Below are 17,917 nucleotides of genomic sequence, written 5' to 3' on the forward strand. Positions count from 1 at the left end.
CTCTGGGATTAGTGAGCATTGGTTTTCACACTGGGCACTGTCTCTGGGATTAGTGAGCATTGGTTTTCACACTGGGCATTCTCTGGGATTAGTGAGAATTGGTTTTCACACTGGGCACTCTCTGGGATTAGTGAGCATTGGTTTTCACACTGGGCACTCTCTCTGGGATTAGTGAGAATTGGTTTTCACACTGGGCACTCTCTCTGGGATTAGTGAGAATTGGTTTTCACACTGGGTACTCTCTGGGATTAGTGAGAATTGGTTTTCACACTGGGCACTCTCTGGGTATAAAAATATAAATTTACTCTGGCACTGATTTTCTTGTAAGTTTCCTTTTCATTAATTTCCCCCGTCCTTTTAACTTTTGGAAGCAGTTTTATTATTTGTGTGCCCATGTGGGTGTCAGACAGAAACTGAGATGTCAGTTCTCTTTCTCCACTGTGGATCTAGGGCTTAAACTCTGGTTGTCAACCTTTTGGCCCTGTATTATATATATTATAAATATTTTTCCTTATTTCTTTTTCCTTTTGATTTTTGTTGGGGCTGGTAAGAAGAGAATTTGAAAACATGTGCTTACACCATCATTTTTTTTCCCTTCGAGCTTAGTCCTTTTTTAGCTCAACATTTTTATCTACTAGATAATTATGCAAACATTTACTTTTCTAGAAATTTTATATTTTCATGTTCACATTAAAGTTTTCAGTTCATCTGGAATTTGTTTAACTGTAAAGTGCAAGATAAAAATCAACTATAATCGTTTCTCTAAGCATTTAGCCAGCTGTGCCAGCACGGCTGATCTAAATGGTCACTTAATTTAACACTAAGTTCATAGTGGAGTTTGGCTCTGTTTGGGCTCTGTGCTATTGCTGTTTTCCCATCATACCAGGCACACACTGTTTGAATGATCTTTTTTTTTTTTTTTCCTTTTCTATTCTAAAGTCAGCTCAGGCAGGTTTCTGCATTTTACTTGGCTAATCTCACAGTTTATTCTTCCATATAAAGTTTAAAATTATTGTTCTAACTTAAAAAGCTCCCATGGGAATTTCCACTGGGATTGTACTAAAAGTAAATATTAAATTTAAAGCAAGTAACATCTTTACAAGGCTCTGTTACTTCTTAGTGACAGCGACATGGTCACTGGTGATATTGAAGTAGCACCAGTGGCCAGGAGTGGGCAGCTGTTGGTGGCTGTGCTGTGATTCCTGTCACAAGCGCTTCAGGAGAAAAACCAAGGCACAGATGTTGTGTAATATGTTACAGTAACAGCTGGCTGTGATGGAGCCTGGTGTTGTGTAATATGTTACAGTAACAGCTGGAGGCGATGGAGCCAGTACTCTTCCCCAGATATCACGCTATGCCTGGGGTCTAGACCATGTATCAATTCTCACTTTCTTTATATTCCCATAAGGTTTTTCTTATGTCACTAATATGTCTTCACAAATTGTTCTCAATAGATTTTGTTTGTCATTATATTTTTCCCAGAATATTTTTACTTTAAAAAGCTTATTTATTTATTTATTTTGTGTGTGTGTGTGTGTGTGTGTGTGTGTGCGCGCGCGCGCGCGCGCGCGGGCTCGCACCCTTGCTTCCCTGGAGCTAGAGTTACAGATGGTTGTGAGCTGCCTGATATGGGTGCTGGGAACTGAACTCATGTCCTCTGGAAGTGCAGATGGTACTCTTAACTTCTGAGCCATCCCTCTCACTCTCTGGACTATTTTTTAATGGTTTCCATTGAATTCTGGGCAAAGGTATTGGTAAAAGTTGAGGTTTTATAGCTGCGGATAGTGAACACAGAAGAGAACAATGATAAATAAAATGTCACAATAAAACCCATTAATTGTATGTTAACTAAAAAAAGTAATTGAGAATTGAAAAAATAAGGGAGGGGCTCATTATGAAACATCCAGTTAACAGCCCCCTTATTGTCTAGCAACATAGTCTAGCAGAAACTAGTGACTCCAGTTCCTAGGCATGAATGATCATCCCAAAGTATCTGAAGGTGCTGATGCTGTCTTCAGTTCTCTTGTGCCTTTAATGATGTCATGTCACTGTCTAATGGGGCAGAGATGGCAGTGTGCAGCTATGGACACTTAAATAAAACCAAGTGAAATTAAAATTGAATTTCTTAATCACACAGCCAGGTTTCTAGTACCAACAGCTAGCTGTGGCATGCAGGGACCACACTGGCTGGCTTTCTTGAACACTCCTACCATTTGCAAGATGGCCATGCTAGAACCATCAGATCGTCATTACAGAGGAGCGAGAATGCCTCGCTATTTCCTTTTCAACTTTAAAGTGAATGCCTTTCATGGTGTTTTGGTGTTAGAATGACACTGAGTTTAAATCTGTACTTGAAGACATGTGTCACTGTGTTAAGGCAACACCCTTTTGCTTTTCACCTCCAGTATCACCCGTTTTGCTGTGTGACAATCAAATCCCCTCTGAGATCGAGTCCCTCTCTCTGCCTTCTGCAGCCTGCAAGACTGTGCTGGAAGTGGGGTGTGTTTGCTGTTTAAGCTGCTGCCCTGCTCCAGTGGCCTGTATTTCTCTGAGTGAATGAGGGGAGGGCTGGCCACAGGTGGTGCCCAAATGCATACCAGGAAAGGAAGAACAAGGGGATGAGAGATCAGAGCTCACAGATCAACTGGCAAGTGCAGGGCTAACACGACCCCCAACCCCTATGGTTTGCCCACACAGAAGGCCAGTTCAAAAGCTCACTGTTCTGGGATGAAAAAAAAAATCAAACCTTTCTATTTTCTGCCTTTCCTTGAGACTGGGGATTTACAGTGACTTTGGAAGCAGCTTGCACATTGTGGACAATGAAAACTGATTTCAAACAGCGCATACCTTTTGGACACACAAGAGCAGTCTCAGTTTTAAATAAAACTAACTGAATGCTTTCAATGTTTGTTATTATTGCAAGCCAGAAATTCCAGATGTCTATGAGGAAGCCGCTGCTTGTGTCTAAACACGATCAAGAGGGTTTCAAGGTGTCAGGAAGAGAAAAAAAGGTGTGTCCTTCAGTTTTCCTAACTTAAAAACAGTGTTAGACCTCCTGTCTTCTGGGGCCACAAGGAGAAGACCCAGAGTGGGTGGTGAGCTGCGGGTGGGTGGGGTCTGCCTTCCTTCCCTCCTAAACCTCTGGGCTGCCACGCCTGAAAAGATGATGCACAGGAGCACCCAGTGTGATGGAGACTACAGCCCCCTGTGGCTGCTGTTCATCACTGCAGACAGAAGCCAGAATTGTCCCTGTGATGGACACCAGATGCAAATAATAACCAGGCTCCCAGCATCTGCCCTTCTGGAACCAAACCTCCCTCCAATCTCCCCTGGACAGCCACTGAGTCACAGATCTTTAAATTCAGATCTTGCCTGCTGCAAAGGCCTCCCTGAGGTTCCACTGTTATGACAGTCTGTTTTCCCTCATGAGATACACTTAGTTTTACTTCCATTTCCCTGACTTTATGTGAGGAATTCATTACGATGAGAGTTTCTTGGCTACTCCCAGCAAGAATCTTCCAGATTGAAAAAGTCCCAGAGTCCACATGTCCAAGTCCAGCATTCTGGTTTTTGCTTTATTCAGGATTAATCTGTTTAGACCATCTTGTTTTCATTCTTCCTCTAGAGACTCCAGTACTTTGTTGAGAAGTCTCGAGCTCCACAGGCCCTAACTAAGCTGGGCCTGCACGGGTGGTGAAGGACTTAGGCCATAGGAAGGAAGCAGGCACTCACTGCCTCCTTAGGGCTGGTATAGTGCTGGGGATGTGGAGTGACAACTCATGCCGAGCCTCATCCTGCTTCCCAAGTTGGGCAACCTTGGGTTCTCCCTACCCAGAGGGGTCCAGACTCAGGTCAGAGCCAAGAACATCAATAGACCAGCTAACTCCCCCCAGCTCCCCACGGAGGCCTCATTAGCACTGAACAAGTCTCTGAAGGCCCCTGTAAGAGGCTGTGCTGGCAAACCTCCCATCCCTCATCCTCAGCCCCCAGTATCATATAAATGACTTTGCTGGCAAGCCCTCTCCACACACACACACACACACACCAGCGACACCAGGACTTACTGAGTGTGACCGAATCATTGATTTTGAAGCTGCAGAGGACCCTGTCCACATTGCGGGCATGTCGGAAGCCATTTCCTCTTACGACCACTTGAAAGGACTCTGAAAAAAAAGGAACCACAGCACATGTTACATGACCATCGCCTGTCTGTTCACCACGGAGCCCCTGGCTGTGATTTCGAGAAGGTTCAGAACCCCAGGGATCAGGTCAGGTAGGAGATCAAGAGCGACAGGAAGGATTCTTTCTCTCACTGACCCCTTCTCACAGAGCTCCCTGCTCAGAAGGAAGCTTAGTCCCTACTGTAGCTCCTGCCTGCAATGTCCCCGCCCTCCTCTCACCTCCTCTCTATTTGAAGCTTACCCACTTTTCAAGTCTAGACCATTCTAAAGCAACCAGAGGGGACAGAGGGAAGGGTCCTTCACTTCCTCCCCCACATCCCTCCTTCAGTCCAGTTTACAGTTTGGAATCTCCCGAGAGACTTTCTTCAGACCCCAGATACCTCATCAGCCCTAGAAACTTGTCCTTGGCACATCAGAGCCTGCACTTAAACCTTTGCTGGGCACACAGTGATGTAATGTCTGCTCATATACTTTAGTCTCTTTCTTCCCCAACCAGAACAGCATTCCTTGAGGTCAGGAGTTGTATGAAACCTCTGCAGCTCTCTCCTCTCCCCTGGGTAAACAGCTGTCTTGTGTAGGTATCACTGTATACAGCTACTGCACTCTGTGGAGATCAGGTGTCAAGCATGACCTGCTTGAAGGGACACTGGGACTTCAGTGCACTGCCATATCTCTATGACTAGAAGAGACCTCATGGGCTTGCATGTCAATTTCACACTGGTAGAGTGTGTATCCAGTTATTAATATATATGATTGACATTGTTACAGGTTAAAAATCTATGATGTTTTCCTACCAAGGAAAGCAGCCAGTTAGTGACATGCTTAAGAATACCCATTTATACTAGATATCAGGCAATTGATTCTATTATTTATTTATGTATGTATTTGTTTGTTTATTCATTTATTCATTTATTCATTCATTCATTCATTTGTTTGTTTGCTTGTTTGTTTATGTGTGTCTGTGCACCTGCATCTAGAGACCAGAGGACAACCTTAGCCGTTGCTCCTCAGGAACTGCCTGTCCTGGTTTTTGGAGCAGAGTCTCCCCCTGACTTTCTGGTTGCCAAGTAGGCCGGGCTGGAGGGCCAGTGAGCCCAGCTGCCTTTGTCTTCCCAGTGACACAGTTACACATGTGTGCTACCAGGAAGGCTTTAAGAGTTCTCCTTTCTTGAACCCGTGTTCTGGGGATTGAACTCAGATCCAGGTACCAAACACATTACCAACTGAGCCATCTGCCCAGGCCTCACTCGCCTTAATCTTGATTACCTGTGTATAATTGAAAATTGGGGTCTGGAATAATGCTTTAGCAATATGCAGAGACAGCGCAGGTCAGAAGAAAACGGCAGCGACTGTGAAAATGCTTCTGAAGGAAGCTGCTGCCCAAGCAGAGGCTGTCAGAGGGAAAACGTGTTAGGGAGCTAGCCTATGGGACTCTTTCAAAGTTAAATAAATGTCCCTGAGCTTATGTCACATTCATCCCCACGGAACTCAGAGATCTTGTTTGCCAAAGCAATCACTGATAGCTAATGGCCCCTCACTGTGCTGGCCCAGTGATGAGCACTGTGGGGATGTGATGTCATTTCCATCTCCCCGCAGGCCAGGAGGTGCAGCTGAGAACGTGATCTCATAGACAAGATGTAATCACCCAAGAGCACACAGATTAAAAAGACCCAAGACCTGATCTGGAATCCAGGGCAACCAGGCCCCAGTGACTGCTCTCTTAGCCCTCATCTGCTATCCCCCTAAAACCATTTGGTAATCCGAATTTTGGACCAGTGGCTCATTTGTTGAGACCTACACACAAGCCAGGGACTAACTGTGAGGAAGCCAGAGGCATGGAGGGTTGACATTGCAAATAAGAGAGAAAGGGAGGGATCAGGTCTCCACCAGTAGGGCTAGAGATAAAAGTTCTGACCTTTTGATAATTTGCCCAGAACCAGCAAAGCTGGACTCATATTCTCAGGGTCAGAGCCTTGGTTGGGAACTTTATTAATCTTTTTTTCAGGACTGCAGTCATGAGCAGTAAGGATTTATATATGAATGTTGATAATTGCTAAGTTTAGAAAAGTGGATTTGCACAAAAGAACACACCTGATATGCACTCATTGATGAGTGGATATTAACCCAGAAACTTAGAATTCCCAAAATACAATTTGCAAAACACATGAAACTCACGAAGAAAGAAAACCAAAGTGTGGATACTTCGTTCCTTCTTAGACTGGGGAACAAAATACCCATGGAAGGAGTTACAAAGTTTGAATCAGAACCTGAAGGAACGACCATCCAGAGACTGCCCCACTTTGGGATCCACCCCATAAACAACCACCAAATCCAGACACTAGACAAATGTCAACAAGAGCATGCTGACAGGAGCCTGATACAGCTGTCTCCTGCAAGTCTCTGTCAGTGCCTGGCAAATATAGAAGTGGATGCTCACAGTCATCCATTGGACAGAGCACAAGGTTCCCAATGAAGGAGCCAGAGAAATACCCAGGGAGCTGAAGGGGACTGAAGCCCCATAGAAGGAACATCAATATGAACTAACCAGTACCCCCAGAGCTCCTTGGAACTATACCACCAATAAAAAAAAAAAAACACATGGTAGAACTTGTGGCTCTAGCTATATATGTAGCAGAGGATGGCCTAGTCAGTCATCAATGGGAGGAGAGGTCCTTGGTCCTGTGAAGGTTCTATGCCCCAGTATAGGGAAATGCCAGGACCAGAAATAGGAGTGGGTGGCTTGGGGAACAGGGGGAGGGAGAGGGGGTAGGGGATTTTTGGAGGGGAAACTAGGAAAGGGGATAACATTTGAAATGTAAATAAAGAAAATACCTAATAAAAAAAGAAACAAAAAAGAATGAGTGGATTTAAAACTTTATATGCCCCACACCCCAGTGGATTGCTGAATATCATCTGGTTCAGTGGGCGGTAGATGCTTACTGCATCTTATTTCCTCAAGGCAGCTAGGAGAAAGCTATCTTGTGTTTCTAGTTTGAATGCCAGACATATAGACATCTGGTTGACACTTCTGCTGATTCTGCATGTTTTCTGCCTTGCCTTCGGCCTCCCTCCCATTTCCTCACAGATCAGCAAAGGGAGAGGAGATGCTGGAAAGAGGCTGCACGCCAAACTCTCTTCACTAACACCATGTTCAGCACCGCCAGTTCAGCTGTTGGGGCCTCTATAAAAGAAGGTCCCCACATGTCTGGTTGGCTCAGCCTCAGGGAGTTGAGGAAGGAAGACAGCAGGGACCCATGATGGGAACCAAAGCATGCAACCACTTAGGCCTGGGGAGAAGAGCCGGAGCGAGAGGCGGGCTCTTACCCTGCCTGGCACAATTTCCATGACAGTGCACACATTTGGTTTCCAGAACAGCTCAAAAATCTGACCCAGCAGCCCTACTGGAACGCCAGAGCCTTGTACAGAGAAGTTGTGTAATCCAACGCTGTGTGATGAGTCTGTAGCATGGAGGAAGCAGGATACACCTCACCCAGGGCACGCCATTCTAATGCTTCTGATCCTCAAAACCCTCCCTCTGCCCTTCACAGCTCACTGCTTACAGGAAATGTGCACACAGGACCCTCAGTAGGATCCTAGCTCCTTCAGGAAGTGTCTTGGTGGATTGTAGGCCTTCAGGGTAGAATTGTCTATGTGCAGTGATCTTGAATTTAATCTTTGGTGACATTTATCCTTTAAGGAATGTATCCCCAAGACATATCAGTTCATAAGGATCCTTTCGTAATTTTTATCCCTGATGGTAATGTAAGGTTCTTAGTGGCAGAAGCTAGCATTTCTGTGTCTTCTGGATGCTTGTCTGTGTCTGCCCTGGGGTGGGTTTGTCTCCATGTAGGCTCACTGGATGAAAGAAAGAGCAGGGGGGAGGGGGCGGGAAGCAAGGTGCTCAAGTGTTCAGGTCCCAGCTTGGAAAAATCTGTGCATTTTCTGAGGTTAACAAAAAAAGGATGTTCACTATCATTAGTCATTACAGAAACACAAATAAAAACATACAAAAAACAAGGGATCTGGCAAACTTACTCTACATTCTTTCCTTTCCTTTCTTCAATTTTCTTCCCCCCCCCCTTTTTTTTAAAAAAGAAAATGACAATGCATAGTTTTAGGGTGGCTTCCCCTCACTCTCTTGATATTTGCGTATTTTCTTCTTGCTCTTCTCACTCAGTACCTGCTTTATCTGACTATGGTCAGGGCTACTTCATCCTGTAGATCAGTTTAGGTTTTCTTTTCTAATAAATGCTTACTGCACCTTGTAACATATATTGGAACGCTTTGATTTTATAACAACTTCTGTGAGACATAACTGGCATATGCTCGCATACACAGGAAGGGTAGGATTTGACATGAGACACACACTTGACAGCAGACAGAATGGTGACCTCTTTCTAACCATCATGGTTTCCCTCTGTTGCTTTTAACAGCTATTTCTGTTCGCCCTTCTCTCCCAGGAACCACGGGTCTGCTTTCTAAGGAAGCCTCCTTCTGTTGAGGTTGGTCTTGTGTACTGTGTATTCAGAGTTCTGAGTTGTACTCAGATGCTGAGTTCTCTGCCCCAAGATCAGGTTGCAGTGTAGACATGGGCATCGTGACATTGACCACAACAATCTCTGATTGGGTAATAAAGGCTAGAGCCTGTGACTGGGCAGGAGAGCGAGGAAGGCGGGACTTGAGATGGAGTAGGGGGTCTCAGTTAGGGACTGTGAAGGGAAGGAAAAAGAGGGGAAGAAGGAGGTCGCGATGAGGCAGGATGGACCATGAGCATGTGGCCAAGAGAAAATGGCCCTGCGGACACGCGTGGAGCAAAGCAAGCAGAATTGTTGAATAACACTGCTGGCATGCAGAGTAGGGTGACTCAGAACCTGACAGCACTGTACCACATCTAGTTAATAAAATGCAATGTCTCTGCATCTTTAATTTGGGCACTACATGGGCTAGAGTGGGGCCGAAACCCCTATAAAATGACTTCTATATCAGTTTGCATTTTCTAGAAGTTCATGAGACTGGAATCACACAAGCTGACTTGGAATCACACAAGCTGACTTGCTCGGCTTCTTTGGTAGTGTGACGAAGACTCACATGTGATTACTTTGAGGTTTACACACAGGGCTCGTTTCAGGGCTCAGTATTATTTCAGTATACAGAAAAATTAAACTGTTTCTGTCCATTCACTTGCTTGTGAACATATGAGTGGTTTACAGCTTTGAGTCTATTAAAAACAGCTAGTACGAGCAACTGCCTGTTCATTTTGTCTGGTCATAGATCTCATTTCCCTTTTATCTTGGGGCAGATGTATAGGGCTGGTAAGGCCGGCCTTCAGTCAGTGTATGTTTAATTATTTTAAGAAATTATTTTCAGGGCTGGAGAGATGACTAGGCAGTTAAGAGCACTGGCTGTTCTTCCAGAGGTCCCGAGTTCAGTTCCCAGCAACCACATGGTGTCCTGAAACCATCTATAATGTGATCTGATGCCCTTTCCTGACATACAGGTATACATGCAATATTCATACACATTAAGTAAATAAATACATCTTTTAAAAACTGTTTTCCACTGTGACTTCCCACTTTGCATTCTTATTGACAGCATATGAGAGTTCTTATCAGAAATATTGATTGGAAGGGGGGTGTGTCTGTCTAGAAGATTATGAGACATTCATTCAGAAGAGAGTCTGGTGTCAGGCAGGAGTGCTTTGCAAAACACTGACAAGGTCAAGAAATGAAACCTTCATTTGACTTTGCCCGAATGAGTCTGTTTCACATCTCTACATTCCAACAGCAGATGTGAAACTTTGGGGTAACCCTCCCTGTCTCGTGAGAAGTTGTGGGGAACAGTGGGTGTTACAACTGCCTCTGAAGTGACCCTGTGAGGGGCTGCGTGTGATGTCCTTTCTGAAAGTGCCGGTAAGGACTCTTGAGTGTAGACCAGCCTCAGTTCCAATCAGTTCCTTCCTGCAGTCCTCACTCATGGGAGTCTGTGGTGAATTCTGAGCCCGAGGCCCCCTGAGCTCAGCACAGGGTGTGTTGCTAGACAGGAGCTCAGTTAGGTGGAGCCAGCTTTTTGATGGGTGGATTTTCCTAACTACACAGAGCCTGACATGCAAGGATGTTTAATAAGAACTTTTAAGGGCATCCGTATAGGGAGGAAGCAAAGTTATTTAAGTGAAGGCGTCAATGCTCCCAGTGTGCGCTCCGGAACAGGGACTGAAGACAAAGCAGTGTGGTGGGTGCCTGCCACATATTGGTCTGAGTCGGGGCTGACTGCATGGGATGGAAAGGGACTGTTGAATGGAAAGAATACGTGAATCTCTTAAGGAAGTCGCTCATTTCCAACGATGGTTATCCATGGCGCAGACACAGCTCCATTGTCACTAGACCTGACTATCTCAGACAGTATGATGATCGAATCTTTAAGTGCATTGGTGTCTTAGTATGTCAACAACAACTGTATTTTTAAAAACTGCAGTGATCGTATGCGTAATTCACTCCAAGCTTGCAGGCTGCACGCTTGCAGCCTCCGAGCCTGGAGGCAGTCGGCAGACTCTACTACGTAGGTACTGTGTCGAATGGTTTTCCCTAACCCTGCTTGTGTGTGAAGCTGGCTACTTGAGCCAAAGTTCTGCCCTTTATAGTAATCCTGGAAGAATATTATCCCCCTCCATATCTGCTGCCTGGTACCCAACACTGAACGACCTACCCACAGGATCTGGCAGACCTCGTGGGCCCAGCCCTTCTGTGCCATATTCATTAAGTTTACATACACAATTTTTAAAATCATCTCAAACACCTTAATGGCATGTAAGGGAGACTTTGAGTCATTTGTTGAATCTAGAGTTATTGAGGAGAGCTTTTTCTTGTTGTCTACATGGCTATTGCTTTTTAATTGTGTTTCATTCTAAACAGTTAAAAAAGTATAATAAGCGTTTACAGTTGTACAGAAGGAGTTAAAAGGGACCCAACAAAGAAGAGTCTATGGTATTGTGCTATGAAGGAACACATAAATGAAGCCAGGCATTGACGTTTATTGATGGCCTATTCAGTGGGTACTCTGCTAGCCAGTGGGACCTGGTGAGAGAGAAGGTGCTCAGGGGAAGGAGCTAAGGATTCTTGAGAACTAGAAACTGTCCATCCCCTGCAGGCTTCCTGATGTCTCACAAGGTTGCTACACAGCCAAGGTTGCAAAGCCAGAGCCTGGGGTTTCTTCAAGCATGAGATAATTATACAATCAAGGGACTCCCTTGTCTTCTAATTACTTTGAAGTTCAGAATTATTAAAAAAAACAAAAAAACAAAAAAAACAAAAAAACAAAAAACCGTATTGTAGCCAGGTGTGGTGGCACACGCCTTTAATCCCAGCACTCGGGAGGCAGAGGCAGGCAGATTTCTGAGTTCGAGGTCAGCCTGGTCTACAGAGTGAGTTCCAGGACAGCCAAGGCTATACAGAGAAACCCTGTCTCAAAAAACCAAAAAAACAAAACAAAACAAAAAACCAAAACCAAAAGCAAACAACATATTGTATTCACACAATACACGAAGTTGAAGTACTCTGAATAACCCACTCCCTGCTGAGGAGCTCAGGGGTCACTGACCTTGAAGTCAATAAAGTCTAATCCAGTTTAGGCTCCACCCTGTGCAGGCCATTACAAGACCCTGGCATGACTTTATGTGATCATATCTTTGGTCAAACTTCTCTCCCCCCGTGTTTTTTGATTTATTCATTTCATGTGCATGTGTTTTGCCTGCATGTATACGTGTGCACCATGTGCATGCTTGAAGTCCTTGGAGTTTCATCATTAGAGTGTTTCAGATCCCTGGAACTGGAGTTACAGATGACCATGAACCACCATGCAGGTGCTGGTGTTGGGAGCTGACTCCTAGCAGAAAGCAGCTATCGTCTCTGCAGCCATCTTGGGCTATTTACTTACAGGTGGTACTTTTCCACCCTGACGAGAGACTTGTTTGCCTACCATGATATTTTTGCAAGAAGCCCACCACAGCTGAACACACTCTGATAACTTCTTGTTTTTCTCCTAAACATCCTGGACTTGGGGTTAAGAGTCTCCAGCTGCACTCCCCAGTGAGTGCATACATACCCATAGCTGCCTTTTGAAACTCGAGACTTGAGCAGATAGACTGTCTTGTTTCTATTCTTCGCGTCTCTTACCCCTATGTCCCCACTCTCTCTCTTTCAGACCCTGTTGACTGACCTGTAGACAGGGTCACCTGGCGCCTGAACATGGACAGTGAGAACAAGAGACTCTGTGAGGGACGTTATTGGAAGAAGAATCGACCGAGCAGGAACCTGCCACGTCGAGACTGGTGAGTCATAGTAACGAAAATGGGGCAAGAAATAAGTGACGAGGGAAACTTTAGTTTCTCCAATGCTTGGACATACCTGGTTATATTAAGCAGTTTGTCCAAACTGTTTGCCATGTACTGCCTCCTGATGTTTTACAAAGTCCTAAAGAAAAAGCATAGCCCTATACAACCTGTTAGCAAGTTTCTCTGTGAAACTCATGGTTTTTGTTTCCTTTTGGCAAGCAGTACTTATTGCTTTGATGGTTATTTCAAAGCATACCTGGGAATGGCAAAGTGTAGAAGCTGTGGCCATAGGCCTGCAGGGTTTCATAACCTGCACTGAAATGTTCTTTGTAGCAATTGCCCATCACTATATGTTCTCTGCGTCAGACAGAGATAACCTGGAAGAAGAGGTGGCCAAATATCACGATCCTGAATGGCCCTCCCGTTTTAGAGACCTTCTCCATTTGCACCCCTTGGATCACCTGATGGTGTCCTAGGATTGGCTATCTTGGACCCTAGAAAGGAATTGCGGGATAAAACTCAGCCCTAAAACAACAAATAGAATTAGAGGAAGAGTATCAGGACTTAATTAATCAGCTACAAAAATTAAAGACTAGGAAGACGTCTCGGGAGGGCAAAGCCACCTGAGAAAATCCCCCGGGGGTCCTCGAGTTCCTCAATGCAGAGTCCGAAGACAGCCCCTGCCCTCTGGCTTTAGTTCAGCCACAGATCGCCCAGAGGAGGGAGAGGCTGAGGCTTTCCCTGTGTCAGAGACCACAGACGCTCAAGGGGTTGCTTGGAGACACCACAGGTTTCAATTTCCAGATCATTAAAGAATTAAAAAATGCAGTGTCACAATATGGTGCCACTGCTCCTTTTACTCTTGCAGTCCTGGAATCTGCAGCAGAGGAGTGGCTGACACTGGGGATTGGAATACCCTAGTGAGAGCAGTTCTTAGTGGTGGTGACCATCTTATCTGGAAGTCAGAGTATCGTGAGAATTGTAAAGAGATGGCTGGAAGGGATGCTTAGGTAGGCAATGCTTGGTCCTTTGATGCCTCAGTGGGAGAAGGGCAATTCGCTTCAAGTGATGGTCAGATGCAAAATGACCCAGGTTTATTTGCTCAAATTCAAAACGCAGCTATGAAGGCTTGGCATAAACTACCGGTAAAGGGAGACCCTGGTGCATCTTTGACAGTAGTCAAACAAGAGCCTGATGAACAATTTTCTGATTTTTTCAGCGACTGATGACAACAGCAGGGAGGATTTTTGATAATGCAGAGGCAGGTGTAGACTGTGTAAAACAGCTTGCATTTGAAAATGCCAATCCTGCCTGCCAAGCAGCCATTAGCCCCTACAGGAAGAAGACAGATCTCACTGGGTACATCAGACTCAGTTCTGACATAGGGCCCTCCTACCAACAGGACTTAGCTATGGTGGCTGCCATGCAAGGACAGTAAAAGACTACTTGGCAAGTAGAGGCAAAAAGGCCTGTTTTAAGTGTAGCAAGCCTAGACATTTTGCAAAAGATTGCAGGGTAGGAAACGAATCAACTCTGAGAAATAGCCTGGGCTACGCCTGAGTTGCAAATGTGGAAAACATTGGGCTAATAAGTGTAGATCTTAGACAGATACAAAAGGGAACACCCTTTTCCCTAATTGGGGAAACGGGAGCAGGGCCCAGGCCCCAACCAGCACAAGCCAAAATAGGCTTATGGGGCGTTTCACTTCTTGCCAGCAAGCAACAACAATCCCTTTCAGAACTTAGTCGAGCAACCCCAGGAAGCACAGGACTGGACCTCAGTTCTGCCACCCACACAGTACTAACCCCAGAAATGGGACCTCAGGCCCTACCCACCCGAGTGTTCAGACCACTCTATCCAAATGTGTTTGCCTGATAGTGGGAAGAAGCAGTGATACCACGCAGGGACTCCAGAATTTTCCAGGTGTTATAGACAATGATTATCAAGGAGAGATTCAGGTAATGGCCAAGGCAATAGAGAACACAGTCACCACCCCCACAGGATAGCTCAACTGTTGTTACTGCCATTGCTTCCTACTAATCACAAGTATAAGAGTCCTAAGAGAAGGGATCAAGGCTTTGGTTCCTTTGATGAATACTGGGTGCAACCTTTAGTTAAACAAAAACCCATGATGACAATGACAATATGGCTTGATGGAAAGGCTTTCCAAGGCTTGGTTGATACAGGGGCCAATGTGACTATTATAATACAAAGTCATTGGCCCACCGCCTAGCCCCTGATCCCAGCCTTGACAAATCTAAGGGGCATTGGCCAAAGTCAAAATCCACAACAAAGCTTTAAGGTGCTGAGGTGGAAAGATAAAGAAGGAAATACAGGAAATATACAACCGTATGCCATCGTGGACTTTCCCATTAATCTCTGGGGCCCGGATCTGTTATCCCAGCTGGGATTGATTATGTGCGGCCCCAATGAAGTAATCATGGCTCAGAAGATAAACTCTGGGTTTTCCCCAGGGAAAGGTTTAGGAAAAAATTAAAAAGGGGCAATGGTGCCCCTATCAAGGGATCCCTCAGAAATTAAATCTGCTGCAGATAGATTTTGGCATCCTGATACCAAAAAGAATTTTGCAACAGTCCTCTGGAAAGACCCATTAACAGGAATCTGGAATGGGCCAGACCCAGTGCTTATCTGGGGAAGAGGTTGTGTCTGCATATATTCCCAGACAGCAGATGCCACACAATGGCTGCCAGAGAGATTGATTAAACAAATAGACAATAACAGATCCAGGGAGGAAAAAGCCCCTGAGAACCCCGTTTCTTCTTTGCAGGGAACATGAAGATTGCCTTCAAACTGGAACAGATCAACCAGCATATGCCATATAACCTGACATGGGAAGTCCTCAATGCTAAAGGAGACATCTTCACCTCCAAGGTGGCTTCACTGGACTCTTGATTCCCCAACTTATGATTTAGTGGGGGTACATCTCTTTGACTGTATAAACTGGGGTCAACACTCTGATGTGTGCCCTGCAGAAAATAGCTCTAAGAGAATGTGGAGGCCCTGGTGAAGCATACTGTGCTGGCTTACACTGTGTATCCATAGACCACATTTATAGGTCCCCACCTATAGCCATGGACAAAATTAGGAACTCTGAGACCATTCGGGGATATTATTCCTGTAATGGGGGACAACAAAGATACCCAGACTACTTATTTTCTTGTCTCTTGGGCCCATACTGTTCAACAAACTTTTGTACGACAGATAGACACTATTCAGATGAAACCCATACAGGTTCATTATCACAGGCTGGAAGTAGGAGACTCTTAAACCTCTGTCATCAAGACTGATGAGGAATAGCCCCTATCGTATGCACTAAACCGGATAGCCAATGACAGGTGAGAGAACACCTCAAGACCCGTATCTCTAATTGGGAGGCCTCACCAACCTAAGACAGGAGTTCAACCAAAAAGCTGTTGAGTGTCCAGAGTTGGGAAAAGGGATGCTAGGGTCTGTTCCAACCTAAGACAGACATGGTTTCTGTAAGTTTTCTCAGCCTTCCCTTTTAAAAAAATTAAAAAGGGGGACCTGTTGGGTGCCAACTCTTAGAAGAAAGCGGCTATCATCTCTGCAGCCATCTCAGGCTATTTACTTACAGGGGGTACTTTTCTACTCTGACAAGAGATTTGTTTTCCTAACATGATATTTTTGCAAGAAGTCCAACATGGCTGAACACTGTGATAATATCTTGTTTTCCCCCTATACATCCTGGACCTGTGGTTAAGTGTCTCTAGCTGCACTCCCTGGCAAGTGCATATATACCCATAGTTGCCTTTCAATAAACGAGACTTGAGATTCGAGACTTGAGACTTGATCAGACAGACTGTCTTGTTTCTATTCTTCGTGTCTCTTGCCCCTTCATCCCCACTCTCTCTCTTGCAGACCCCATTGACCTATAGACTGGGTCATGCTGGGAACCTGGGTCCTTTGCAAGAGCAGTGAATGCTCTTAATGCCTGAACTATCTCTCCAGCCCACCCACTTCATTTTTGCAAGGTACACTTATGTAGCTCAGGATAGCCTTGAACTCTCCATCCTCCTGCCCCAGCCTCCCAAGTGATGGGATGGATACACATCACCATACCAGGCTTTCCTTGAAGATACTCTCCTAGTGATGTGTATCCATCCCATCACTTGGGAGGCAGAACACTCATATGCATAAAAAAAAAAATCTTTTTTTTTTTTTTTTTAAAAATAAGCATTAAAAGGTTCTCTAGGACTCTCTCCATTGATGATAAATTGTAATGGGCCTTATGGTGATGCCTAAAATTCTGTATCATTATTATGAAAGGCCTGGTAGATTGAACAATTAAGACAAATGTATCAAATACACAGAATACTAAAGAACAGCATTTCAGAGGAGGGCAAGGGCTCACCGTGACCCTCTGTGTAATCTGTAGGGCTGTCATGATGGAGACCTCTACTCACAGGCAGGGTGGTGTGGTGGTCAGCCTTGCACTAAATGGGAATCCAGCATATCTATGCTGACCCTGCACTCATGTCCACGAGAGAAGGGGACTTGACAGTGGAGGTCACGCTTTTCCACAACTGACATTTTCTCCTTTCTCTTCCTTTCTCCACAGCAGATTTAATTAACAGCATCTGATTTTTTTTCAACACACCTGCCTCTTGTCCCACTTTAATTCTCTTCCCCATGAAGCAGACGTAGATTTGAACTCAAAATGCCATCAACTGAATGAAAGAGATTAGCACTTAATTTCAGCATACCTCCCGCACAGATGGTGGATGGTTCAGCCGCCAGAATTTCAATGCAGGATTTCTTTAAAATCTGGGTGGAGAGGAAATAAAACAGTCAATGCCTGATTTATTTTACGGAAAGAGTTAAGACCGTGTTTTCAGGTACAAGAGAGAGGAGCTGAAGGACATCAGAGTGCAGGAGAAACAGTGGCTAACACGTCATTGTCAGTGCCACACACAGTGAGCCAGGCTGTGCCAGAAGTACTGAGTGTCCACACAGCTGTAAGACACATTCATTCACTTGATCCTTCAGTATTTATTATAGGTTGTTATTGAAATTATAATGCAGGGGTCCTGTTTTGAACCAAGAGATTCAATATGGCATTACAAATGTTATCTATAAAGTTTCTCCCCTAGGCGAGATGTGAACATGTCAACAATCCACAGGTCCCACCATGATGGACTCTTAAGGAAGGCAGAGCTGACTTTGAGATGATGGCAGCAGTTTGGCTTGGAGGATCGTTCCTTACAACAAACTGTGACTTTCACGTGACATGGTAGACAATGGACTGTGCTAGGTAGGAGCAAAGATAAAGGGGCAGATGGCAAGGGACAGACCAGAGGGCTCATGGGAAGACAGAGTGAGGATTCTATGTTAATGGTTCCTGAGAAAGGACAGTTGTGAATGGGACTTT

At 45.0% G+C, this 17,917-nt stretch overlaps 1 protein-coding gene across 1 annotated transcript in view; it reads right to left on the minus strand.

Annotated features, from left to right (window-relative positions):
• Positions 1-17,917, minus strand: part of Antxr1 (ANTXR cell adhesion molecule 1) — a 196,246-nt gene that overhangs the window by 110,719 nt on the left and 67,610 nt on the right. The window contains exons 9-10 of the mRNA XM_029535282.1: positions 17,253-17,313; positions 4,065-4,163 (exon numbers count right to left, since the gene is read on the minus strand). Coding sequence (XP_029391142.1) covers positions 4,065-4,163; positions 17,253-17,313 — 160 coding nt within the window. The remainder of the gene's footprint in view (positions 1-4,064; positions 4,164-17,252; positions 17,314-17,917) is intronic.

The sequence above is a fragment of the Mus pahari genome, chromosome 2 (assembly GCF_900095145.1).
Source record: "Mus pahari chromosome 2, PAHARI_EIJ_v1.1, whole genome shotgun sequence".
NCBI classification, from domain to species: Eukaryota; Metazoa; Chordata; class Mammalia; order Rodentia; family Muridae; genus Mus; species Mus pahari.